Source organism: Hylobates moloch, unplaced genomic scaffold (genome assembly GCF_009828535.3).
Source record: "Hylobates moloch isolate HMO894 unplaced genomic scaffold, HMol_V3 SCAFFOLD_17, whole genome shotgun sequence".
Taxonomy (NCBI): domain Eukaryota; kingdom Metazoa; phylum Chordata; class Mammalia; order Primates; family Hylobatidae; genus Hylobates; species Hylobates moloch.
The window spans coordinates 65,258,850-65,285,196 of record NW_026652292.1 but is presented as its reverse complement, the minus strand read 5'-3'; the positions used below and the strand labels follow the sequence as shown (position 1 = coordinate 65,285,196).

Here is a 26,347-nt window from a genome sequence, read left to right as displayed (position 1 = left end):
TTGCAGTGGTGGGCAGGCAGGCAAGGGAGTGTGTACAAGGCTCCTTGCCGGATGAGGGAGGCAGAATGCGTTTAGAAAGGGGGACCGGTTGGCCGGGCACGGTGGCTCACGCCTGTAATCCCAGCACTTTGGGAGGCCGAGGCGGGTGGATCATGAGGTCAGGAGATCGAGACCATCCTGGCTAACATGGTGAAACCCCGTCTCTACTAAAAATACACACAAAAAATTAGCCGGGCATGGTGGCGGGCGCCTGTAGTCCCAGCTGCTCGGGAAGCTGAGGCGGGAGAATGGCGTGAACCTGGGAGGTGGAGCTTGCAGTGAGCGGAGATCGTGCCACTGAGCTCCAGCCTGGGCGACAGAGCCAGACTCTGTCTCAAAAAAAAAAAAGAAAGGGGGACGGGTTTTTATGAAGGTTATGGAACAAGGAGGAAGCTATGATGTGAAACTCGGAAAGGAGCGAATTGTAGACTTTGAAAGCAGCATAGGAATGTCGTGACCACATTTGTGTATTAAAAAGTTACTCTCAGTGAGTCACATGGAGGATGAGTTGGAGAGGGTGTGGACTGGAGCAGAGTTTTCATGTTCAGTGATGAGATTTACCTTGAGAGTAAAGTGGAAAGACTGGGAGGCTTTGCTGTATTGCCAGCAAACTCTATGGAATTTTCCTTTCAATTGAAAGGCTAAAGTTTCACATCTACTTAATGTGTTTCTACGGAGTGTTTAGATGTGATTTAGATTGAGAGTTTTCAGATGAGGAAGATGACTAAGTAAGATAAATGAAAGGGAAAATTTTGCTATTTCATAGTGAAATAGAAAAGGGCTTTTTTTCCCTTTTTCTAGTAGTTTAAAAGTGACTAGAATAAGTCACATGAATACAAATCTTAGAACTGAATAGAATTTTGTTTCTCATAGGTCATGTCATGCCTGGGAAATCTCCAAGTTCTTTATGGCAATATATCAGGGAATGCAGTGACATTTTCAGCATATACTGTTCCCATTATTTGTGTGTGCATATGCACAGCTTTGGTGATTAGAAAGTCTTTTATAAAAAGATGAAGTGTGGGGTAGGGCACAAAGGATTCACTTTGTCTCATAAAAAGGCTACTGGAATTTTGACTTACGTTTTGCTGTGTGCAGACACAAGCAGATTGGATTTAATTTCTTTCCACATGAGAGATAGCTACCTCCTTGGAACAGGCACAGGCTTACAATATTTCTCTGGGACAAAACCTTGAGAACTAAAAGTTCAAGGGATTGGTGCTTTAGGGGACAAGGCATGGAAATGATACATTTTCTCATAAACTTTAAATTCATTTTGGCCCAAGCAGATAACTTTTAGCTCAAGGCACTTGAGTTTATTAGTCATTCATTCATTCATCACAAGTTTACCGAACCATAGCTGAAGTATCAAGTCACCAGCTATTAGCAGAGGAGAAAATCAAAAAAAAAAAAAAAAAAAAAAAGAGTGATTTGGAACTAGACCAGGAATGGCTTTATAACAATGATTACCTTGTATGGATTGAGCACTTACTAAGTATCAAGCGGTCTTGAGGTGCTGGAAATATTTATTTTAGAAATTATCCTAGAATGTTTGAGCATAACTGTAGCCTTGAAAGTAAATGAGATAACTTAATAACTTCTGAAGAGCCTCAGCATGTAATAATTTCCCTGGAGAAGAGGAACAAGATGTTAGATTGAAATGGATCACTCAGCATGGCGTAAGAACCAGGAGACACAGCCAGAGATTCAAGGAGGAGAAAGGAGTCAAAATGACAGATGCTGGATTGAAAAGTCTACTGGTTTGGCAGGTACAATACCATTTGACTAGAAAGGAAAAAAGAAATACGAGTTAAACAAATGCTGGAAGGGGTCTGTATTAATGTGCACCCAAAGGATGTTATCCTCGGAGAGGAGGGTACCTGGGACAAAGATTACTGTGGATATTATAGATACCAATACAGAGGTGGAAAGAAGGAAAGGCTCCTTCCTAGAGGGTTTCCATTTTCTGAGTTGAGAAGACAGACTTAACTTTCCTAGACTCGAGGCTAAGCATAGATTGGGATGCTTGAAAAGAGTGATAAAGCGATGCATTGCCACCAATTGCCATTGTGGCAAATGGAAACGGACAAAAATAGGCTCATTTAAGGAGAATTATTGGGGCCCAGCTGAAAGTGAATACCCTAATGTGTAAGAATGTTATCTTGTTTTATTTGTATTCTCCTGTTTTGCTGAAGGTTGTTTCTTAAAAAAAAAAAAAAATCAACTTAATTGATATTCAGGTTGTAACTCTCTTGTGGGTTTTACTGTAGTTGTGGTAGGTTTCCTAATAAGTGAAATTCCTTGTCTCCAGGCTTAGGGGTCGCACAAACCTATGCTAGAATCCTGTCAAAAGCAGTAACTTGGGAAGCTTCATCAACTGTAAACAGAGAATATTTTGACCGTGTCACAGTGTTCGTTTTAGAATTAGTAGTAATGCAGCAGTGGATAGCCCAGTGCAGTATCAGTGCAATAAATCCTTGCTATTGCCACTGTCATTTTTGTAATTTTCTTTTAAAAACATAGTGCTTGCTTTTAAATTCCATTTTTAAGATAAAAATTCTTTAAAGTTTTCTTGGCCTGCCAGTTTCACAATTCTCCACCTCTACCTTCTGCTGCATTGCAACACAATTTAATTGTCAGATCCACCTATTCCAGGAAGCTTTCTCGAATACTGCAGGGCTGCAGATCTCTGCATGTGCTGCCCAATGCCTTTGTCTCTGTTACATACTTTGCGACTTAATTGCATTCTGTCTAGAAACCCTAACCCATACTTTCTTTGTGTTTATAATAATATCAGACCTTTTATTTGTACACATAATAAGTGTCTTCTCAATATCTCATGCATCAAATGGAGCTGCAATGGGGTGATTCAGTTGAGCCCTAGCTACACTGATCAGTCCTGTCCTGCTAACAATCATGTCAGTTTCTGCCATTCTCCTCACCCCTCTGCTGGCCATTAATTCAGAGAGCTCTGCACCCAACCCTGTTATTAAATTATCTGCTGTTAAAATGATAAATTGGTTTCTACTTCAGTAATTCGGTGTGCTTGGAGACTACTCTTTCCAGTCTTGTTTTTATATTAATGTGTTACCTTAAGTGGAGATGTTTCTTACCTGAGCATCATATTTTCAAGAATTCATTATTTTGTTAATTTGGATCCATTTAAAAAGAATCTTAAGTAATCTTTAAAAATCAAATGAATTTTCCACAAATACAAACTCTGTAGGTTTGCTCATTGAAGAAGATGTTTAAAAGGATATATAGAGGGTCAGAAAACTGAACGACAATTAGGCCTGTCTCCTCTTTGTTAGACGTGGTCATTTCTGCTTCAGGGTATTGTTTTTATGCTGTAATCAGACTCGGTTTTTGCTGTTATTTCTTGATAACAGCACACTTTAGTACAGAGGTTCTATTAGGGCTCCCTACTTTAGGAACCAGATAAAAGCATGTATCTGATCTTGTGGGTATGTGCATGTATATTTTTCCAAGAAAGGGTCCACAGATTTCAAGAGTATCCAAGGGTTCTAAGCTCTCTTTTTTCTCATAAAATATAAGAACCATTGCAGTAGTGGAAAGGACTTTTTGATTCTATGACATTAAGCTCAAATACAAGTTTTACCAATTACTACGTCTGCAACTTAGGACAAATGAAACGACTCTCTTAATTGTGGTTTCCTTGAGTTCCTGAGAGTGTCAAGTGGGCTAAAAGAGGCAAAGTATGCAAAGCCCTGGCCCACAGTGGATGCATAATACATGTTACTGAGGCTTCTTCCTTCTTGCCTAAAAGTCATCATTCCTACCGAAGCACTGTTCATTTCCTCTTGTTCATTCTCCATCAGAGATAGAAACCAGCTGTTCCCATCTCTGTGCACAACAACTGTCTGTGTGCTTAAAGTACTTAAGCACACCCTTGCCCCCTTAACTACGGGTTAATTCCTTTGACCTTTCTTCGAAGACAGTTGTCAGATGGGAATTTTCTCAGTGGTTTGCCCACTTAAGGCAGTTTGTCTCTGGAGGCAAGCTGTTCAAGAGGGAAGCTGAGAATTGTTAACAACAGATCTCGGCCATGAGCTTGGTTTCTTCTATTTTTCCATATTATCTCTACTTTGTGGTAAGGGAAGAATCAGCTCGATGTGATGTTACATGGTTCCCATCTGGCCTGAACACCACTTCCACATAAAAATGGGGAGTAAGTCTGATAAATCACCACTTTTAAAATGACAGATGATGTAGAAAAAAGAGAGAAGCAGCAATAGTAGGGGAAGCTTAGAGAAAGTGTTTGGAATTGTATCCAGATTTTCTAGTGTCTGTAGCCAAGAAAAGCCAAAAATCAGTATTTGAGACTAACTTTTCAGATGTCTCTTTCCTTACTATCAAAATCAGTCGGGCAGTGTTTAAAAGCACAGGCTTGGCAATTTCAAAATTGCAAATTAAGGAGAAATAAAAGAAAATATACATCACTGAAAAATAAATGGCTATGTCAGAGAACATCCCTCTGCATATCTCTCTGTTCAAATAATTAACTAAGTTTTAGGTACAGAATATTGCAATCCTGAGTTCAAGACCAGCTATTCACATTATTAACTATTAACTCTATGTACAGACAGATAATAGGAAACTTCATCAAAATAGATAGATGTTCAGAAAATCCCATGTACCCCAACTTCTCTGTGTTGTAGCAAATGAGATAATGTAAATGATATTATATGTTTATGAATGAAATGAAATTATATTTTTGTTTGGGATCTGATTTATTGTGAATATTTTCACTGAACAAAGGCAGCAGAGAAAGTGAAAGGCACAATCTAGGAATCCGTGCTATATGTGGATTTTGAGCAGGATAGAAACGTCACAGAACAGTGGCCCTGATCAATGCTTGCCTCGAGGGAGTACCTTGCAGAAGGGAGAGCGATTCTTCAGCAGGCCATCCTTTGGATGGAAAACATCCACCCGCTTCCTTGTTAGTCACACATTATCCATAAGATTCCGACTTCCTCAGGCAATTAATAATGAAAATCCCTAAATCTCTTGGCAACAACGTTCAAGCCTAACAGTTTTCTTTGTCAGATGGGAAGGAAGCAGGATCTACGAGGACCAGGGCAGACAGTGAGGAATTCCTGAGGCTGGTGAGCAAGGGACAAGGATCAGACAGATGCAACTGCCTTCCTAGAGAAGGCGGAGGATCTCACTGGGCTTTGCAGTGATCAGTCGTGAGGGACACCCTGAGTTATAAGAGGAGGAGTAGCTTTATTTCAAAAGAGGCCATTGTTAAAAGTCTGTTCAAGGTTACACTTATTCTAACATTGCTCTCCTTTGAATTTTAATGTCTTTTTTTGATACAAGGAGAAAAAGATGAAGTTAAAAGGTAAGAAGTTATCATAGGAGCAGGCTGTTGCCTGTATTTCATGTAAGGTAAAGGGTTGCAAACTGTTTGAAAAGGTCAGGAGACTTGCAGCCTGTCTGCAGGAGAGGGGATGGAGCGAAAGAGCTCGGCATCCATATTGTCTGCGTTTGTCAAGGCCTGGCTAGGTTGAGGTTTCAGAAAAAAAGTAAAACCTAAAAGAGCCGCTCTCTCTTTCTCCTAAACACATGGACACACGCAAGTGCACACATGAAAACAGTCAATGAATGCAAAAGTAATTGCTTTGTGTTAGCAATAAATTGAGAATCATTGGAGTTTTTCAGCTACTTTACTCATTGGACATTTGAGGAGAAAGAAGGGAATGAAAAGTAGTGTTAAGAGGTATTAACAGATTTTCCTCAGTAGAAAATGTGGAAACTGAATCTGAAGAAAGAGAAAAGATTGGTTAAAAAGAAATGGATACTTCATAGGCTAGGATTTTACCAAGCCTGTATCTACACGGTAATACTTGGAGCTCAAAAAGTCCATGTGTCAGTCTATTTCTATCTACTTAACTGTCGTTCATTGTGTTTCCAAGAAATATATTTATTTCCTAATCCTTCGAGATATTAACTCATATTGATATGCTAATAATGCCCTAGTTTAAAGGTCCTAAATATACTGATTGTTTAAAAGCCTGCACTTTTATATGACCCAATGGTAATTTAAAGCATCCCAAAGTAATATTATAATTATTTATAAATTAATTTTTTCTGGAGACAGAGCCTCCTCTGTCACTCAGGCTGGAGTGCAGTGCACCAGGCTGGAGTGCAGTGCAGCGCTATCTCGGCTCACTGCAAACTCTGCTTCCAGATTCAAGTGATTCTTGTGCCTCAGCCTCCCAAGTGGCTGGGATTACGGACATGAGCCACTACACCCAGCTAATTTTTGTATTTTTAGTAGAGATGGGGTTTTGCCATGTTGGACAGGTTGGTCTTGAATTCCCGACCTCAGGCGATCCACCTACGTCAACCTCCCAAAGTGCTGGGATTACAGGCATGAGCCACTGCAGCCAGCCCCAAAGTATTATTATTATATATTATTTTTATTTATTTTGTTTTGTGAGACAGGGTCTTGATCTGTTGCCAGGCTGGAGTGCAGTGGTGTGATCTTGGCTCACTTCAACCTCCACCTCCCGGGTTCAAGTGATTATCCTGCTTCAGCCTCCCAAGTAGCTGGGATTACAGGCGCTCACCACCACACCCAGCTAATTTTTGTATTTTTAGTAGAGACAGGGTTTCACCAAGTTGGCCAGGATGGTCTCAATCTCTTGACCTCGTGATCCACCTGCCTCAGACTCCCAAAGTGCTGGGATTACAGGCGTGGGCCACAGCGCCTGGCCCCAAAGTGTTATTTTTAAGAGTTACTTCTACTTCAGGAGTGACAGGAAAAAATATTCCAACCATTTCTAGAGGGACTTACATTTTTTTCTGTAGAATTGTGAATGTTCATTGCTTTTCTTGAAAATTAATTTTTTGTTATACTAATATTTCAATATTATTAAATAATTATACTACTACCAATTAAAAACAATTAAATCAATTTTCAATTAAAGTGATTATTTTTACTATGAAAATAGTAATAGTTATATGCTCAGGGACTGGAAGAAATCCAGGTAGGATTATTTGGGAACCTAGTTTCATTTTTCTATTTATGCTTACTATTTTTTACTTATGGGGACACTTTGCCCATGGGAAATTATTGAATGTTTTAATTGAGTTAGATTATTTAAAAACTGGAGACAATGTATTGGTTTTGTTCTATTCTATTGTTGTTTAATTGACAGAGAAAAAACAGGTTTTTTTGTTTTGTTTTGTTTTGATTTTTATGAGGGAGTCTCACTCTGTTGCGTAGGCTGGAGTGCAGTGGTGCAATCTCGGCCTACTGCAACCTCTGCCTCCCAGGTTCAAGCAATTCTCCTGCCTCAGCCTCCTGAGCAGCTGGGATTACAGGCACACACCACCATGCCCAGCTAATTTTTGTATTTTTAGTAGAGACATGGTTTCACCATGTTGGTCAGGCTGGTCTCAAACTCCTGATCTCGTGATCCACCCGCCTTGGCCTCTCAAAGTGCTGGGATTACACCCGTGAGCCACCACACCCGGCCAAAAAACCATTTTTTAATTTTTATTTGCTTAAAAAGATAGAATATCAACAGTGTATTAACTAGACTATTGAGGAATTAAAACTAATTGATAATTAGAAACTTTATGGGGAAAACTCAAGAGGTATGAAAGCTGGAGTACTTACATTAAAAAGTAATACTGTTGAAACTATTCGATTTATAACAGTTGCAAGGAAAATTAAAATACAGTGTATAATCCACTGCAATGATTTCAAGATTGACAGCTCAGTGTTTTTTTTTTTTCCCCAGATTACTGAAAACATTATTTAAAACATCTAACTTGCCAAGAGTATAGTTAGTAACTAAGAACCTGCATTCTTTTTTTCAGTGTCATTAACTTTAGTTTCCTAGTTAAAGGAAAATTATCTTTGATACTGTTATGAACTTGATCAAAACATAATTGAGTAACTTTGAATCTTCATGGTATTTTGATGATGCTTCTTTTATCTCCAGACAACCATTAGAGAATCAAGCACATTTCTGTCTCTCCATAGTAAAATGAGAACAGTGTTGTATATCCTCTCTAATGCTGTGACAAGAATGAATATTAAATCCTATTCCAACTGCCTGAGCCATGTGGATGCCCTATGGCTTGGGGCTACATTTTTTTATTGGGACATTAAAAATAGTTTTTCTTATATTGGAATTTTGTATTTTTTCACATTGTAGATATTTGCAGTTCCATTCCATTTTATTCCACATGCATTTCCAATGGTATTTATAACTTTAATATCAGAAAAAGCCAATCCATGATTACCATTGAAGTAGAAGGGACCCTTACGTTCTGCCAGAGAACACTCACTCCAAATGGATAGTGTATCTTTCCACCCTCTTCCAATTTTAGACAGCTTTTCTGTGAGTCAAAATGCTATGAAGAATTGCATAAGGTATTTATTCATTAGGTGTATTTGGAAAAGCCATAGTGTAAATCCAACATTTGGTTTAGAGTTACATCCCTTCGTATGTAACACAGTGAAAGTTACGTTGTGGTACTTTACAGTTAAGATCTAGTCGGCCCCAGCATCTGAATCCATGTTCAGGATGAAAAAGTTAAGTTGAGTAACAAAGGAAAAGGAAAAAGGAGACCCTAGTATCTGGCTCAGAATGATCTATCTTACAACAAATGACAATATGCAAATTCAGTCAAAGCAGAAGGATAAGAACTTTATAATATACATGTTTGTGGGTGTGTCTACAGACACATTGTTTTTAAACCTCCACTAAGGGCTTTATTTTTCTTCAATATTATAAGTCACCCAGCAGCCCTAGCCAGGGACAGAGGTCACTCTTGTCCCAGTTCCAGCTCTGATGCTCTCTGAGCATCATCTCCATTACACCTTCCTGAAGTTCATTCCACTGTCAGTAGCTGTCACTCAGTCACACTTAGTGATGTGACTGATGTAACATTTTCCATGGGGGATAAATAAAAACTTCACATTTCCCTCCCCAATGTTAATGTTATGACTTCTTTGGAATTAATCCACCGACTTCTTTTTCCTTCAAATTTCAGTCAGTTCCTACTAATTCCTTAAAGGATGTCTCCTTTGTTTCAGCTAATGCAGCTAAAAGGAATACTATAAATCAGAAAAGGCTATATTGAATTCTTTTAAGATATAAAAAATTTTCCAAAACCTTGTAAAATGAAATGTATTCATACATTGTTGGTTAATTTCCTACTAATGCACACATAATGTATGTGTTGGAGTTATTTCATCAGTGAATATCTCTCAAAAAGATACTGAGACAGAGAACTCTGTTCAAATGTGAGCCTTGAATCTACTGGGGCTAATGATCAGTGTAGAATGGCTAAGTAGAATTTGTGCATATATCATTTTATGCAGTACCTTTGTAGCAAATTGATTTAAGTGCCTTTTTGGAACAGTAGTTGGGCAGAATTGATTTGGTGGCTAGGAGATGGACTTACACAGCAAAACTGTGTCTAGGTTTATTCTGGCATCTAAATCGAGTTTCAGGCAAGTGGAAGGGTTGGTGGTGCTGGAATGCAGTTCTCCGCCAATTTATATTGTGAAGTGCTATGACATACATTATTAAAAGAGATTCAGTGTAAGCATGATGAGTTAAAATACCCATTGATAGCTGGCAAAACAACCAAAGCATTTGAGTTACCTTAAAAATGTTAAAAGTAAATTTTGTCTCATTGAAATCATATGATCTGACATGGTCAAGGTAGAACTGATGAGATGTTTTAATTGCAAAACTTTTTGTTCCACAAGATAAAGAAACAATTGTGCAAAGTGGAGAAATAGGGATGGTGTGTTAAATGTGCATATTCAACGGATTTGTACTTTCTTCTCATTCAAACGCCAAGCATCTTGTTAAGCCAGAGCAAATCCAGCCTGTGTCATTTTATGTTTAGCTTCCTGAGGGCAGGGACTTTGTTCTGTCTACCGGTATCTCCCTATACTTGTTAAATGCTTGGGGTAAATGTGTTCATCTTTCTAAGCTTGCATTTCCTCGTCTATGTGTTGGAGATATCAATTACTTCTTCTTAGTGTTGTGAATATTAAATGAATAATAGGTGTAAAGCATTTAAAAATGTCTGAGAATAGAAGCACCTTCCTACTAATTATATCAGAGAAATAAAATGGACAGTTTCAAAACTCTCTGCTTTAAAAACCATCCTCTTATTCCTTCTTTTGCACAAGTTGTTCTTTGTTGTATGTTCTGCATCTGCTATCTTTTTTCCTGTTATTCCCTTCCTCTCTCTCTTAGTCCTCCTTTCTCCCCATCACCCTTTCTTTCTCTTTCGTCTTTGTTTCCCAGGATATGGCCTGGGTATGGAAAGAAACCCCTCTCTTTCTTACTTACTCCAACACAGCTCTCAGCCATTTCTTTGATTTTCCATATTGTGTTGAATGCTCTCTGCACTTTGGCCATTTTCCTTCTGCCCATCAAGGTGGTGTGCTTGGGAGAGCAGGCAGCCTGCATTGAGAAGCACTGTCTGCTGCTGTGGGAACCGAGGCCTTTCTGCTGACAGAGCAGGTGGCAGGGATGCTGGAGTTGCAGGTGCTCACCCCCAAGACCTCCGTTCACAAGGGCCCACCCAGGGTAGCCCACCAAATTTAAAACCAGAAGTTGCCTTTCAGCTTTTATATCTGTGCCCAACTCTCTTTTACATATAGTTCAGAAATTATGATATCATGAAAATGTGACTTCAATTCCCTCAAAATATCTGCTAGCTGCATAATCAAGGGTGGTTTGTGCATTTTGTGGAAAGATTAGCTTAAGATTGCCTTTCAAAAATTATAATATGACTTTTTACATTCAGAACATTATGATACATCTGGATATGGGTTTTGAACCTGTTATCCTTCTTTGTAATTCAGAAACTGTATATGATGGATTTAAATTTTCTGAATTTAAGATGTATCTTAAAATAGCTTAATGCTTACCGGGATTGTTTAAAGTATTTATTGATAATGACAGCAATATAATTCACAAATACTATGTTTAACTGTGAAAAAGGGTTTTCTATTTTATCTTAAATTGTACTTTGATAGATATAATTGGTGTGTAACATTTTACCTAAATTGTAATGCATCTCCCAAAACCTTATTTGTTGGTATGTATTTCCACATTAAAATGGTAATATGTAACATTCACTGAATGTTATTAATATGTGTAAGCCTCTGTGCTTAATATCTCTCATAAGTTTCCCAGCAACCTATGAAATGTGTTCTAAATGTTAGTCTTAATTTATAGATTAGGAAATTGAAGCTTAGAGAAGTTTAAAAGAGAAAGAAAAACCAGCTCAAGGTCATAACACTAATAAATGACATCTGGGATGAAACTCTTATATAATTAAAGCAAAGGCCCAGCCCTCAAGTTATCCCCAAAGTAGAGGGAGCAAGCAGAAATATGCAGTATTGCACACAGGCCTGGCAAGTCTAGCATCTATCAGGCACTTATTCTATGCTCAGCACTTCACCAAGCATTGCACAAGCTCTAGTCGAACATGAGGTAGGCAGTTTTATTATGCCCGTTTTACAGATAAAGAGGTGGAGGTACAGAGAGGTTGAATGGCTTACCCAAAATGCCAGTAAGTGGCAGAGCCAGATATGGACTCAGGCACTCTGGTTTGAGTGACATGGATCTTAAACCCACACTGTACTCTCCTCTTTATTCACAGGAAGGCATACAATCTTAAGTCACATTGAATTAACACTGAAATGTACTAATTTCCACCCTTCATAACTGTGCTTCCCCTTCTTTAGAAATAGCTTCCCTGTAGGGAATTCTAAAGGATAGAAAGTATTGATGGTGAACACTTCTCCCAAGGCTTCAATCCTCTCCCCAGTCTTCGCTGAGTTTCATGCTGCATAACCTGTGTGATACCTGATTATTCTATGCAAGACTCTACTATGTATAACTAGTTTTTCTCTTGAACGAATACAAATATCTCTCTTTTATGTGAAACTCATTTTTTTCTAACACATACTCAGTTATTAGGATCTTCAAACACGTGAAAATAATTCTTTTCCCTGATTTATATTATTTACCTGGATATAGGAACAAAAAGAGTTTCATTAAGCAAATATACTTTTAATCAAATTAGGAGTTTAATCTGTAATGACATTTACAAGTTGGCGTACTCATTTACCGTCCACATTTATGTTTCTTTGCTTTTCTAAAGTTAAAATCTGGCAAATGCTCATTTATCATTACTCACTAGTTTCCAAACTACTCCATGGAAGTACAGATTTATGATATTTCTCGGTCAGACTCCAAGAGAGGTTAAACCATGGAGGAAAATAAAATTACCAGTAATTAAATTTACAGGCAGGTTTGCCATCTAAAGCAAATTTATTGCTTCACAGTGAAACATAGTTTAGACACTTTCACATAAAGTGAATCCATTTTTACATGATATAGGTATTATACATTGCTGTTTCAATTTATATAATTAAAATTATATCATTGCACTCTAAGGTTAATGGGATACTCAACTGGAAACCATACGTCGTGGGCAATAAAGTAGCAGCATTGCAGTATTGGCTCTTTTGTTAAAAGCTAATGCAGTATTTCAACACCATTACATTCTACCTTTTAAAAATCTTTAGAACAAATAAAAAGCAAAGACATGCCAATTTAAAAAAAAAAATGCTCTTTTTCTCTGTCTCTCTCTCTATTCCCCACTCCACTTCTTGTCTCTCATATGTACATATACAAACACATACATGTTTAGGATATATACATTATATATTATGGAAAACGTACATTCAGCTCTGTTATTAGCATGGATACACATATGTGGTGATACACATGACAGGAAAATACATGAATTCCCATTTTGAAAACAGTTTTTTCTCAAATTCAAAACAAATTAACAGGTGTCCCTATAGTCTCTTCAAATTCTAGCATGATCAAAAGAATGTATCATGCATTGCAGAGCTGTTGTGGGTATACGGAGGTAGAATTAAGGGAAGAACAATATAATCTAATGTCTAGAGGTGAACCAGGACAGACAAGACTTCTAAGAGAAGTGTGGTATCTAAAAAGGGTTGAGACATCCAAAGTAGTAGGCATTCTTTGATAGCCATGCTCTAATAAATGGACTCTTATTACACTAAGAAATATTAGACCAAATACAAAAGTGCTACAAAGGAACCAAAGAGAATAGTAAATATGCTAGTCCCCAGCAGAGATAGTTATTGATTTTAAAATTGCCTTACAGAGGCTGCTGCATTCATCAGCCAAGAAATAGATAAACAAAAATGTGTTATATTTATACAATGGAATATTATTGAGTGATAAAAATAAATGGAGTACAGATACGTGCTACAACCTGGGGGTTAGAAAAGGGAGAACTGCTAATGAGTACACAGCTTTTTGGAGGTAATGAAAATGTCCTAAGATTATGGTGATGGTTGCACAACTCCATAAATACTCTAAAAAACTATTGTTTACACAGGTAAACGTTTTGGTACGTTAATTATATCTCAATAAAGCTGTTAAAGTCATTTGTAATAATTTTCTGTCGGCCATTTTCTTGTGAAGATTTGATGTTTTTCAGTTTTATTTATGAAGTCTTTATTTCTAGGCATTTTTTCAACTGAAGTTGAACACATTTTTTATCATGATCAAGGATCGTATTTTAGTTGAAGTCTGTAAATTCTAGAAGGAAGTCATAGTGATTGGCTATATTTATAGACCACTTTTACAAAGTCAGAATTGAGTATATATACATCGACATGAAAAACCTGGGTTCAGGGGACAGAAAACAACAAGGCTTGCTGTTCTCAAACGGATGTCGTGCCCTAGTTGTTCTTGCACAAAGATTCCTATATTCTTTGTTATAATAGGTCTTGTGAAAGAAGGGTTCTCTTGATTTTTTGCTCTTATTGAGATTAACTGAAAACTTCTTAGTCCTCTAGTCAGTGTTTTAGAATCCCAACACACCCTGTTTTTTTTTCCTTCTAATTGTTAAATGCAGCAAACACTATTTTCTTAGCCCTCATCCCCAGCAATCTCACCCATGAGCTTTGTCTCTTCTTTCCATTGTGGTCTCCTTTTTAGAAGTAATTGTCCATTTCTTCTTACCAGATCATCCCCATCACTGTCTCTAAGAGCCAGCTTAATGCCTTCCTCTTTCAAAAGCATTTCCTGATTTGCATGCCACCTCACTCTTGTTAAATCCCATTATTTTATTTACACATGCATTCCATGCATGTCATCACGGGTTAATGTCTGCTCTTTACTCACATATGCATGGCTGATCTTCCTCAGTATATTCCAGTCATTTTGATGAGAAAAATAGAATCACATTTTTTATGTGTCTTCATAAATGAGTAATGCAATTCCTGACACAAAGTCATGGAGTCAGGTGTTCAGGAAATGATTATTTCCTGGTTAGTATCCATGCTATCTTGACTAAATATGAAACTCACACATATCCCTGGACACAGTATTGGGAGAATTAAAGGATTTTAAAGTCCATCAGTCGAGACTGAGACTGAGACTATAGTTTAGGCTGAATAAAGGCTTTCAAAGACTGTTTACCACTTAAAATTCACGGTACTTGTATTAACTTATATTAACACAACTTTGACATCACCTTTATCTTACCTGATTTCATTAAAGGTATTTGGATCATGAAAAAAAAAAAATCTCTACCTTATCTTAGGGAACCAAAGAGCAAGTCATCGTTGTTTTAATTTGCCAGAGTATTAGATGACGTTTTCATATAATATTCCCTAAGAAAGACATCAAGTACCTGGTAAATAGGTAATTTTCTTGAGAATTGTAATGTCCATAAGTATAATACCAGTTTTCTAATCATTGATGGGCATTTTAATTTCATGTTTTATTGACCACAACCAGGCATAGCATTAGGATACAATGATGAATTTTGCACTGTTCGAGGGGAATTTCAGCTCTTGTGGGATATGTCAACAAGGCAGCTAATGATTACAATCCAGTATGCTATCAGTCGAGTATAATATTCTACCAGGGTGCAAGGAAGGAAGACTACTCCAGTATTAACACATTTCAAAGAAAATTGCTAGAAAAAAGAATGTTCAAGCCCCGCCCCAAAGGATGAGTAGGAGGATTAACCAATTAAAAGACATCATGTGAATATTCTAAGCAGAGAGAGAAGCATGTGCAAAGCCTTGGCAAGAAAAAATGTATAGGTATTAAAGATATTATATATATAAACTTAAACTCTATTGCAAGGTCTTTTTTGATGATCATCTGCCATCCCCAACACTTCAAGCAGTAACAGAGTACATTTCCTCCTTTGTTATTTCAAGACTTTCTATATTTTCTTACTGATTTTTATTTTAATCAGTGCAGTGGCATAATGATCACTTTACCTATCTACTTTTCCTTTCTGGATCTGAACTTCTTGAGAGCAGGGACTATGCTATTTTTAACTTTTCATTTCTAAGTGTGTTCGGCACATACTGCCTTCATAAATAATTCTTGAAGTGGGCTAAATTGAATGAATGGAAGTGCAGAAAGTAAGACGGGCCAGAGCCTTTTTGTGCTCTGATGAAGCACTTCATAGCTTCACAAGGAGTAGATCAGAGCATTTGATCTTCATGGGAACCATGACACAACAGTGCTTGGTATTATTTTTCCTAGTTAGAGAAAATGAAACATGAGTCAAAGAATCTCAGTAACTTGACTAAGATCACTTGGTCACCCGTTTTAATTTTTGTGGAGTGGAACCAAGGATTTCTATTCAAACTTATCTGTTCCAGACCTGTCCTAGTACACAGTATGCAAAAAAAAAAAAAAAAAAAAAAGAAGTTTTAGAGTGACCTCTCTAAAAGAACGGCTTTGATGGTCGCACAACAGTGTGAATGTACTTAACACCAGCAAACTGTACACTTCAAAATGGGTGAAATGGTAAATTTCATGTTATAAAATAGTGGACTTTCTTATCCAGCTCTCTCCTTTGTCCAGAGAGTGTGTACACTCTTCTTGGCTTTAATGGGGCTTCCTAGTTTTTATTTTCTGTTGGCATTTACAACTTCCAACTAGATGCAAATAAACAAATGTCATGTTTGTAAACCAAAGAAAAGCTAGAAGGTACCATTTATCAGAGGAGTTCCAATGGGTTACTAACATAGGGTTCAAAGACCATGGGCATAACAGTTACCAGGCAGACTTGTTAAAAATATAGATTCCTGGACCTCTTCCCTAGCGATTCTGCCTAATATTTCTGGAGTGGCGCTCAGAAGTCTGTTTTTTAAAACAATGTCCCTAGATATTTTTTTATGGGTGATCTTCAAATAACATTTTGAAACCACAGCTCCAGGGTGATTGAACTGTAATACCAGAGAGCCAGACCTCTGTAGAAGCTGCCTCTTACCTCCTGTAAGAAGCAGGATAGCAGTGCTTCAGAATAGGAGGTTTGAGAAACAACAGAGCAAGTTCAAATCCCAGCTCCACTGCTTACTAGCTGTATGACCACAGGTAAATAATGTAACCTCTCCAAAGCCTAGTTCCTCATCTCCAAAATAAAAATAAGAGAATACATCCTGACTTGGTTATAGAAACAATAAAATGTGTTCCCTGGCAGTTAGTAGTTGCTCAATAAATGTTAGCTTTGAGTATTAACTTATTTTATCAGTTGTAAAGTGCATACTTTTTCACACTTTCATCTGTGGAATTTTACAGTTATTATCAGTAAGTTATTGACACTTTTTATTAACAGCAAGAAGTGCTGGGATCAAGACATATTAGAGATTATATGAAAGAGATTATTATTACTGTGTTCAACAAAACTGTTGCTGAGAACTAGAAGTTCCTGCGGGTTTCCAGTGGGAGAAAAAAAAAAAAAACAATTTTGGTGTAGAAACAGCCCCAATAATCCCTAAAAAGAACTCATTCATACATCCAACAAAGAATGCCCAAAGTACTTATTCCATATCGAATTTTATTAAGATTTGCAAGACGAAAGACATATGTAGAAGAGACGCATATAAATCAAGAAGCAGCAGTCAAGGTGGTGATAAAAACATACCCTGAAAGAAACAGAATTATCTTAAAGCAATGATCACATCAGATATTATGCCATCAATAAATGCTATTGAATACATGAATGAGAAAATACGAGTGAGGGTGAGAAAAGACCACAGTGGACTTTCTCACTTGCAAATCTTAAAATCTTGAGTAAACTAAGCATAAGTTTCTTGGGGATAATAACCTGGAAATCTGAAATATATTGATGTATATCACCCGAAAGGAGATTTATGTATGCAGCGTGTAGTTCAGTTCCCACCATAATACAAAGACTTTAATCTGTGTTTCTGTCTCTGATCTGTTCATTGAGCTGTAGTCTCTTATCTCCAACATTTTATAAAACATTGCCATTCTCCTCTCCTGTGTTGCCTTGATACCATTATGTTTAAAAGTCCTCTCAGAAGTCCAGTTTTCTTTTCTGATTTCCCCTGGTTATGTCTATAATGCCAGATTTTGTTACTTATCAGGCCTCAAACCACAGACTTCTACTTAACAGGAGTATCCCTTGCCTTACATCCTGCAAATTGCCATGTTTTGTAATTTTTTATTTTTTTGAGATGGGAATGTTGTTCTATCACCCAGGCAGGGGTGCAGTGGCACAATTTCAGCTCACTGCAACCTCCGCCTCCCAGTTTCAAGTGATTCTCCTGCCTCAGCCTCCGGAGTAGCTGAGATTACAAGTGCTTGCCACCATGACCGGCTAATTTTTGTATTTTGAGTCGAGACGAGTTTTCACCATGTTGGCCAGGCTGGTCTCTTAACTCCTGACCTCAGGTGATCCACCCACCTCGGCCTCCCAAAGTGCTGAGATTACAGGCATGAGCCACTGCGCCTGGCCATAAATATTTTTTTCTTTTTCTTTCCCTGCCTCCCTTGCGCAAACATTTGGCGATGGTGTACCACATGCCAGTAATTCTGCAGAAATAAGATGAGTTAACATCCCTGCCTTCGTTTGTCATATTGTCTAACAGGAGAGAGAGTTATTTAGGAAAGGAATTCAATTAAAACTATTTTTTTCAAATTTATTTATTTTAAAAATTAACTAATTTGTAGATATTCATTGCAAACATGATGTTTTGAAGTATATATACATTGTGGAATGTTTAAATCAGCTGATTAACAAATCAGTTCCTCACGTAGTCATCATTTCTGTACTGAGAACCTAATCCACTCTCTTAGCGTTTGTCAAGAATATGATATATTGTCATTAACTATAGTCACCCTGCTGTGCAATAGATCTCTGGAACTTATTCCTCCTATGTAGTTGTAAATAGATATTATTTGACCAATGTCTCCCCAACCCGCTTCACCTTAACTGCCCCAGCCACTGGTAGGCACCATTTTACCCTCTACTTCTATGAGATCAGGTAGGCACCACTTTAACCTCCACTTCTATGAGATCAACTTTTTTAGAACCTGGAGGACATCATGTTAAGTGCAATAAGCCAGGTACAGAAAGACAAATTCCACATGATCTCACTTGTATGTGGAATCTAAAAATGTCAACATAAATTACAGAACTCTACTAAATAACAGCACAAGTCACCTTAAGAGTTCAAGAGAGAGAACAAGGGACTCCCCAATAATGAAAATAATTATGCAATAATTTTATTATCTAATAATGTAAGTACTAATTTATATTGTTAATACAAACCTTATTTGGAACTAGGTAAAACAATTCTAAGATATATTTAATACGAGTTCATCTTATAGATAAGCAAATGGAGAGAGAGGCTTAGTACTTTGCACAGCGTCACATAGTTGATAGGTTATGGAGATTTTAGTGCTAGGCTCAGCTGAGGAGTTGGTCTGCGTCTTGAACAATGTTTAACTCTCCATCTCATGGTGATAGGAAGTAGGTGCTTGAGGCAAAAAGAGAATGTGCAAAAGCTGAATGATATGAAATCATATAAAAGGTGAATTAAGATCATGAAATTCATGAGTGAAGGAATGAGGTAGAAATAGAGTCACAGCAGGTATCAAGGAAGATCCTGAAGTAAGAGAATGAGAGTTTGCAGGTAACCCTAAGGAGGACAATGTGGCTGAAATAGAGAGAGAGTGAAAGAAAGGGTAAAAATAGATAAGGTCAAAAAGGGTGTGCTGACTAGATTTTGGGGGGAATTTGTAAACCTTAATGACCCTTTGAGCTTTCCTTTGTAATGAGGCAAGATATCTGTAGTTTTCATCAGAAATATGATAGGAAGTGGCTCTAGGAAGGCAAGGGCATAAGGAGAAATGGTTGGGAGACTATTAGGTAACTCAGACAAGATGAGATGGTAAGTGCGATCAGGGGACTAGAGGTGCAGGTAGGTCAGATTCTGGATATATTTTGAAAACAGCTGAGAGGATTTGCTAGTGGTTTGGACATAGATTGTAGAAGATTGTGATATGTCAGTGAGAACTCCAGATTTTTTGGTCTGAATGTCGGTATGGATGGTGTATCCTTAACTGAGATGAGAAGACTTCAGGAAGATGTGTTTTGATATAAACTCAAATTTGGAAATACAATTCTGGTACTAGTGTGGGAGACGCCTTGGAAGGAATCATAAGTCAAAGCAGGGAGATCAGTTTGGAGTCTCAGTCAGCGATGAAGAGTGTTGATGAGGTTTTTACCAGTGACCATGGCAGTGGAGAATGGAGAAAGGGACTTGACTGGGGACAGTGCTGGGGTGGTTTTGGGAATGAATTGGATATGGTAGAAGGGGGAGGTTCTAAAATGGTAATCTACATGGTTTCATGACTGGCCAGTAAGACACTTCTCAGACTTGGCTCTGGGAGGCCTGTATCTTTCCAACTGGTCAAATACCAGGAATTAACCTTTCCTATTTGAAAATGCTTACATTCACCCTTCTTCATGTCTTTTCTTTGGGATGAGCTTCAGAATGGGGAAGTCTTTCCAGCTCCCCTCATTTCTCTGTGATCTTAAAAACTGAATAAACCAGGTTTTCAAGTTTAAGGTGCTAAATATTTTTAATTTCTTTGGAAAATTCCGTAGTGTCATGCCTGAGCATTTGCAGTATCCTCTTCACAAAACTAACCTAGTTTTCTTGTCTTCAATCCTGACTCTCCAATATCCTGTGCATTGTTAGCATGCTCCTCTTTTCCAAACACTTTTTCCATTGTTATTTGCTTACTCAGCAAACTTGAATGGCTGTAAGGTCTCCCTGAGATGACCCCATGTTAACTTCCATTGAAGATTTTACATTTGCACCAGATGCTAACTCCTGACTTTATTACGTAGTGTTCTCTAAAAACATTGCCTACTGCACTGGAGACCCACTGACTCTCTGACACACTGTCTGATAACAGCTCTCTGCCCATTTTCCCTGCCTGCTCTGAAACTCAATTTCCAGATTAATCTTCCTAAAAACCAACCCCAATCAAGCCATTTCCTTCCTCTGAAACACATTTTTACACTCTATTACCTAGTGATGTAATTATAAACTCCTCCATCCAACTGACTCAGTAGTTCTGACTCATTTTGCTCATTCCACACAGGTCACAGAACAGTACACTCCCATCAGAAATGCTTCACATCGACTGCAATGATCTTTGGGGAATTTAGCAGGTATACTCAGGAGCACATAAAAGAGTCTCCAAGTAGAATAATTATAACATGTATGAAACCATCACCTCTGTAGTCCCTACTATGTGCCAAGTCGTTTTTGAACATTTTAAAAGTATGAACTCATTGAATTCACCTAACGATCCTATGAAATATAAACTATTATTGTTTCATTTTATAGATGAAGAAACTAAAGCACAGTGATGGTAAGCACTGTGACCCAAGGTCACATGACTAATAAATGGTAGAGCTAGAATTTAATCTCAGATAATCTGGCCCTGAAGTCAGTGTTCTCAATTGCTCTGACAAGCTGCCTGCCTGCTTCAATTCCTGCCACTCACCACCTCCCACCTCTTTCCCCAGCATTGAAGGCTGAGAATTACCAAGCTTAATCAGTTTTAAACAAGTTTCACATAAGATCTCATTTTATTTGGAAGGTGGCCTGGGTCAACCAAGCCACCAATGACTTCCTTCTTTGATCTGTCTCCTTGATTATCTTTCTCAGATACCACTCATAATTTACTTACCAGAAACTATCTTCACTGACCTCAAACTGTGATATATATATATGTGTGTGTATATATCCATATGTATCTATAGATAGATAGATAGATAGATAGATAGATAGATAGATAGATAGATAGATCTCACATCTCTCCAACTAGATGTAAAAAATTTTCAAGGCTGGGTGCGGTGGCTCACGCCTGTAATCCCCAAGGCCAAGGCGGGTGGATCATGAGGTCAGGAGATCAAGACCATCCTGGCTAAGAAGGTGAAACCCCATCTGTACTAAAAATACAAAAAAAATTAGCCAGGCGTGGTGGCAGGTGCCTGTAGTCCCAGCTACTCGGGAGGCTCAGGCAGGAGAATGGCGTGAACCCGGGAGGTGGAGCTTGCAGTGAGCCAAGATGACATCGCTGTACTCCAGCCTGGGAGACAGGGCAAGACTCCGTCTCAAAAAAAAAAAAAAAAATTCGAAACCATAATTGTAATTAGCACTCCAAATTGCTCTTTGGATTTCCCAACCTCATTAATGGTCCTCTCATCTAACTTCAAAGTGACCCCTGTGACCTCTCTGTCCCTTACCTAATCCATCTTTACATGCAATCCGCTTCTAAGTTTTGGTTCTTCATGCATCCCTAATATCACTCTTGGTCTTCTCTATTTTTTTCTGTTTATAGTGTGGACATGCCTCATGCACTGTCCTAGAGTAAGGAAGCAATGAATTGATGGTTGATGGTTGCTTTAGGTTCTCACTGTCTTTTCCCCTGCTGTCATATAAGTCTTTATCTAGTCTTCCAAATTCAATATAACTAAATTTGAACCTTTGACCCCATGTATCTGTCCTAAATTCCATTGCCAGTTTAGTTAATCTAAGGGAGAACCCGTGTCCTCCTCCCGACTATCACCTTCCTCTCCACATCTTTGTCTGCTGAAATAAGGGTGCATTCCCCAGTTGGTATGAAAAAATCTGAAACTCAATTTCCAGATTAATCTTCCAAAAAATCAACTCCAATCAAGCTATTTTCTTCCTCTGAAACACACTGTTACACTCTATTACCTGGTGATATAATTACAGACTCCTCCCTCGGCAGCTCCATCCCACTGACTCAGTAGTTCTGACTCATTTTGCTCATTCCACACAGTTCACAGAACAATATACTGCTATCAGTAATGTCTCACTCAGCGCACCATTGATTTGTCCTTTCCACCCCTTCTCCTGTTATTCCACTGCATATGTTGTACCCTCTTAGGAAACCAAACCGCAAACTACTGGCATAAAAAGTGCAATGTGTTTCCACCTCCATGCCCTGGTTTTTGCTGTTCCTCCCCTGTCCATCTGCTTTTATATGTTGACACATTCACATGATCTTTTTTTTTCTTATTCCAAGTGCTGTCTTGCTTTTTTGACTGTCAGTAATTTTTTTTTTGAATTCACTTTATTCGTCCTTCTGTTTGGCTATTCGCTTCATCTTCTTTACTCGGTTTGAAAATTCTTAAAGATACGAAATTGGCCTTACCCAACTCAGTAGCCCTTGCAACATAGAGTCGATATTAAATAACAGTATGTTGGATTGAGATAACTGCTAACCTTCAGTTGACTATATATAGAAAATATAGATCATTGTTCAAACATAGTTTAATGCATCATTTTGCAAATGACAAGTCGGAGGCTAGGATGAGTTAGGGAAAAGTCTTCTAAATTTCAGACTATAGGAAGGACATATTGAGATTAAGTAGCTCCTGGAATCATCTTTAGAAATCCCTAAATCTTGGCTAAATATTTACCTATGTTTTCCACATATTTATTTTAACAGTTTGTCTCATTGTTTAGCACGAACACCTAACATCTCTGAAACTCGGTTTCCTTTCCTGTAAAACCAAGAAACAGTATCTATTTTACAAGGTGGTTATGAAGAATAAAGGAAATAAGAGTTTAAGTAAGGTAATAATTTCTGCTTAGAAAGCAACTATTGCATGTAGTAGGTACTAAAAATGTGTTAGTTTCTTCCTCCTGTCGTGGTTGCACATGGCCCGTTTAACTGAAGGAGTCTGGGATCCATAATTAATCCTTGGCATCAGAGCTGAGACCCCATAGCGTGGCTTGTGGAGCCATCTACTCAGGGGACAACCACACATAAACCATTAGCCTTAAGAGAATAAGGAGGCTCTGAGCAAGAAACTCTCATACTTTTGCAAAACAAAAAAATTTCTATTAGCAGGATCTAGCTATTTGATGCCCTAGGACTCTGTCAAGGTAATTTGAAGGACTAACATCAAATTTAAAAGGAATGGCATTCTGACTGTGCGTTTCACAGTTTTTTCTACAAACCACCTAAAATCATCTCCCTGACTTTCCGCCCAGCCCACTCTACTTCTGTGACTCTAAGACAAAACAGTGCCTAGGGACTGAGCAGAACCGAGGCTATAGGTGGGGAATGATGTAGCCCCAGCTGTTGGGAAGGGCAAGGCTGCAGAGCCTAGGAGCAGGCAAAGTCTGGAGCAAACACCTCTGCCATTTTTATACATCTACACACTCTGAGGCTTTTTTTTTTGTCTTTGAAGCGGAAAATTATAAGCGATTAGAAAACATGGAATTGGCGAAGACATAACAGTAGAAACACTACCAAATGGTTTTCAGGAGGCATTGTAAACAGATACAAATTTTCTTGAATGCAAAGCTTTCCTCCTCATTTCTTATTACTTTCTTATTTTTGTGTCTCCTATATCTCTTTGCTTTCTCTTTGTTCTGTAGCCTTCTCTGAACACTGTTTCTGTCATCAAGGCTTTTAAATATATATTGTTAGATAATCTTAACTTGATGTAATTAAGCAAAGGAAGGAAGTCAGTCTACATCAATGGCAAACTGGAGAAATAAGCAATTTTTAAGGAAATGAAGGATTAATACTCTTAGGGATATACTGAAACTATTGAAAGCAGTAACACACTACATCACTAAGGAAGTGGATGGCTGCCTTAACTCCTACATAAGCACATTTTGTAAATTTATTGTTTGAAATAATTTGTTGTGCTACAGACCTTTACTCTTTAAATAGACTAGTATTTATTTTTTTTTTTACGTATTGCTTAGCAAAAAACATTGAGGATATTGAGATACAAATGCAAATCTTTGTTGCTTAAAACTTTGTGCTAATAAGGTCAAGACCACACACTAAATCTCTGTATCTGCCAGTTCTCTCTCTCTCTATTGTGTGGCCACAAATGTATGAACAAGAAACTCAGATCATAAGCAGCAGTGGGGGAGAGGATGTGGATGAATCTGTCCAATATGCCTCCTCATATTGGAAAATGGCTCTGTTTTCATCTGTTATGCACCTGTGGTTAGTAGCTTCGTATTTCTTTGTGAGCATCAGTTATCCTAGAATTTTAAAGATAATTTTAATACCATCATTGTTGCTTTAATCATTTATTTTGTTTGATATTTCAACTCTACTATGTGGTAATGTTACTTAAAACTAGATGAGAATTTTCTGCTTTCATTGATATTTCTTGCACATATATTTATATTCTACTCGTTAAGGCTAATAATACTATGTGAGCTCATAGAATTGGCGTTGGAATTCTCTGAAGGAAAAATAATGATCCATTTCATGAGATGAGCGATTTTTACAAACTGCTCTTTCCAGCTCAGAGTGCTTTGTTCAGTGATTAAAATGTATTTCTCAATTAAATTAAAATGCAAATATAGACAGTCTATGTTTATGATTACAATAGAATTATTTAAAGAAGGTTTTATATCAACCTGCTATTAATATTTGATGCATAAACTATTCGTTTTATTGTTGGGCCGGTTCTGCCATGTTCCATTTTCAAGATTACTAGAAGTGCTATGAAAACTTAATCATACTGTCCAGGTTTTATCACTTTTTACCCACTCTACTCTGGGAAATTAAGTAGGCTGCTTTCTTATATACTTTATAAGTTATGCCAGGGGCGTTGGAGAAATATAAACTACTAAAACCTCAGAATCCCCTGAAACTGAATTATGAACAATTTACTATTCTTTAAAGAAATGTTTTTGTTACACAGATACGGAGTGACTCTTAAATTTACGAGTACCATATTTTATAGTTTCTCATGAAATTAAAGATCTAGAAGCATACTTCAAGAAGCCATTACTCCAGCTTTTTAATTTATATTAGAAATATAAAATATTTATATTAGAAACTGCATATAATGCTGTGGATTTAATTATGATCCTTTTAGGGTTTTTTCTTTCTGGTGTCCTATAACTTCTCAAACATTTGGATTAAAATAATCTTTAAATAATATTTGCTAATGTGATCCTTTTTGTTGTTGTTGTTTTTAGTGATCTCAGTGAAAACCAAATTCAGGCAATCCCAAGGAAAGCTTTCCGTGGGGCAGTTGACATAAAAAATTTGTAAGTATATATTTTTAAATTTATAGTGTTTTAAGTTATTATCTATTTTCAAAGTCAAGTTTATATTAAATAAAGTGTCAGAAAGAAATGGTGAAAGCCCTGTGTGTGTCTATGCTTGCGTAGGAGACCTTGTAACAGTAAGTTGTCAATTGTTTTCACAAGCTGTTTGACGAGATGGTCATTTAGAAGATGTCTGGAAACAAGTCATCATTAAATTCATTCTTTAATCCTTGTGATTAATCTTTTGAAACCTATGAAGTGATTTGATTCACAGATATTTGTGTTTTTTCCCCCACTTTTTCTGTGAGCTAATTTCAGTAACTATGTTTTCAGTTGCTTTTGGTGTTTATTAGAAATAAAACTGTTAGTTTTATTGTTGGGCCAGTTCTGCCATGTTCCATTTTCAAGATTACTAAAAGTGCTATGAGAATATGGACTATTATTTTCTGGAAATAGTAGATAATATTTTCTTCTTAGAGACACCTGTAGCCTAGAGCTACAGCTTTTTCCAGAGTTTTAAGATCACCCTTTTCATTAAATACCAAAAGCATGAGAATGACAAAATTACGTCTTTCCCTTTGTGTGAATGTATTTCTTAACATTTTCCCTCATATCCTCATGAAAGAATGTATTTATAGCATCCTTTAAAAAAATAAAAGTGCATTTCTGTATTTTCCTTTGATAAATCTTTAGTCTGGTGTTTCGATTATAAGCATTTTTTAAAGTGCCTATATTTCTAATGATACATATCAGATTTAAGATCTCAATGACAATCATAATATCAATATCTCTCTAAATTTTAAAATACTATATTAGCTTCTA

The 26,347-nt window shown here is 37.3% G+C and overlaps 1 protein-coding gene across 2 annotated transcripts in view; it reads left to right on the top strand.

The window, feature by feature from the left end:
• The window catches only part of SLIT2 (slit guidance ligand 2), a 380,209-nt gene that overhangs the window by 193,108 nt on the left and 160,754 nt on the right, over positions 1–26,347 (top strand). For both annotated transcript variants that reach the window (XM_058430212.1, XM_058430211.1), the window contains exon 5: positions 25,454–25,525. In XM_058430212.1, the coding sequence (XP_058286195.1) occupies positions 25,454–25,525 (72 nt within the window). The remainder of the gene's footprint in view (positions 1–25,453; positions 25,526–26,347) is intronic.